Genomic DNA, 1,294 nt, shown 5'->3' on the forward strand with positions numbered 1-1,294 from the left:
TGTGTGTGTGTGTGTGTATGTGTATCTGTGTGTGTGTGTGTGTATTTGTGTACTTGTGTTCGTCAAAGAGAATAACAGTTTTTTGTAAAATATGGATTTATTTTGGCGTTGACTTAAGAGAAAACTGTACAGATTTTAGGGCAGATATATATATATCAAAAAGAAATTTAACACGAAAAGCGTATATGGTGAAAATATTTGCAGGGAATAAAAAAATTGAACTAATTTTCCTTGAGGCACCTCGCCACACATACGTTAATTCACAAACGCATACACACAGAGCTTTATACACACACACTCACACACAAATGTGATTGGAGTAACGATATATGCAAATGAAATGCTACCCTCTGTCCAAGGTGACACACATTCATTCACAGGTGACAACTTGGCAGAACCTTTAGAGCGTCGGATGAAAGTTGTGCAGTATTTATTTCGGTTCCTTTGGTTCTGAGTTCATATCTCGCCAAGGTGAACTTTGTCTTTCATCCTTCATTAGTCGATGAATAAATTATTAGTATAAGCTAGTGGATTGGTTTTTTTCCTCTGGCTCATTGCATTCTGAGTTCAAATTCCGCCCTGGCCTACATGAATGGTAGACTTAAAGCGTCACTCGGTTTACCTGTTTCATATCACCGCCTTCTAACGTAATCGGAATGAAACCATTTTGTTAAGAATCTAGTGGTGTGAGGTCCAGTGAACGCGGAGGGTATTCTACTGAACCTATTCGTCCAATCTACCCGTTTGGTAAAATTTCGTCAAGGTAAGTCCTTATATTACAATGGAAGTGTGGAAGTGCCCCATCTTGCTGAAAATAAAACTCCACATTTTCAAAGTTCTCTTGATTACTTGGCATGAAAATTTGCCGCAAAAAGTTTTTAGAATATGGGACCAGTCACATTACCATAAAAAAGAAATTGTATAATCAATTAAAATTTCAGAGAAGTAGCATAGTGATGTTGTGACGTTCATCACTCGTAAAGAAAATGAAATCGTGAACAACTACCACTTACCTTTGACCAAGGTCCCAGGAACCATTTACCACCGCAGGGTATATCTGATTTACATTTCTTTTCGGTCCGTGGTTTAGTAAAATTTTGACATCTCTCATCAGGTAGTGCCGAGTTATCGTCTGCTGAACAATGAAGTTTGCGTCTCACTGAGCCCTCCCCACATTCAACAGGACACTGAAATGAAATATACAAAGATCACAGGCAGTATACACACACACACACACACACACACACACGCATACACACAAACACACACACACATAATTAGTTCCTTTATATAT

General features: G+C 38.3%; 1 protein-coding gene across 1 annotated transcript in view; it reads right to left on the reverse strand.

Moving 5' to 3' along the window:
• Positions 1-1,294, reverse strand: part of LOC106872636 (thrombospondin type-1 domain-containing protein 4) — a 56,624-nt gene that overhangs the window by 21,416 nt on the left and 33,914 nt on the right. Inside the window, exon 8 of the mRNA XM_014919696.1 lies at positions 1,014-1,187. Coding sequence (XP_014775182.1) covers positions 1,014-1,187 — 174 coding nt within the window. The remainder of the gene's footprint in view (positions 1-1,013; positions 1,188-1,294) is intronic.

The sequence above is a fragment of the Octopus bimaculoides genome, chromosome 12 (assembly GCF_001194135.2).
Source record: "Octopus bimaculoides isolate UCB-OBI-ISO-001 chromosome 12, ASM119413v2, whole genome shotgun sequence".
Taxonomy (NCBI): Eukaryota; Metazoa; Mollusca; class Cephalopoda; order Octopoda; family Octopodidae; genus Octopus; species Octopus bimaculoides.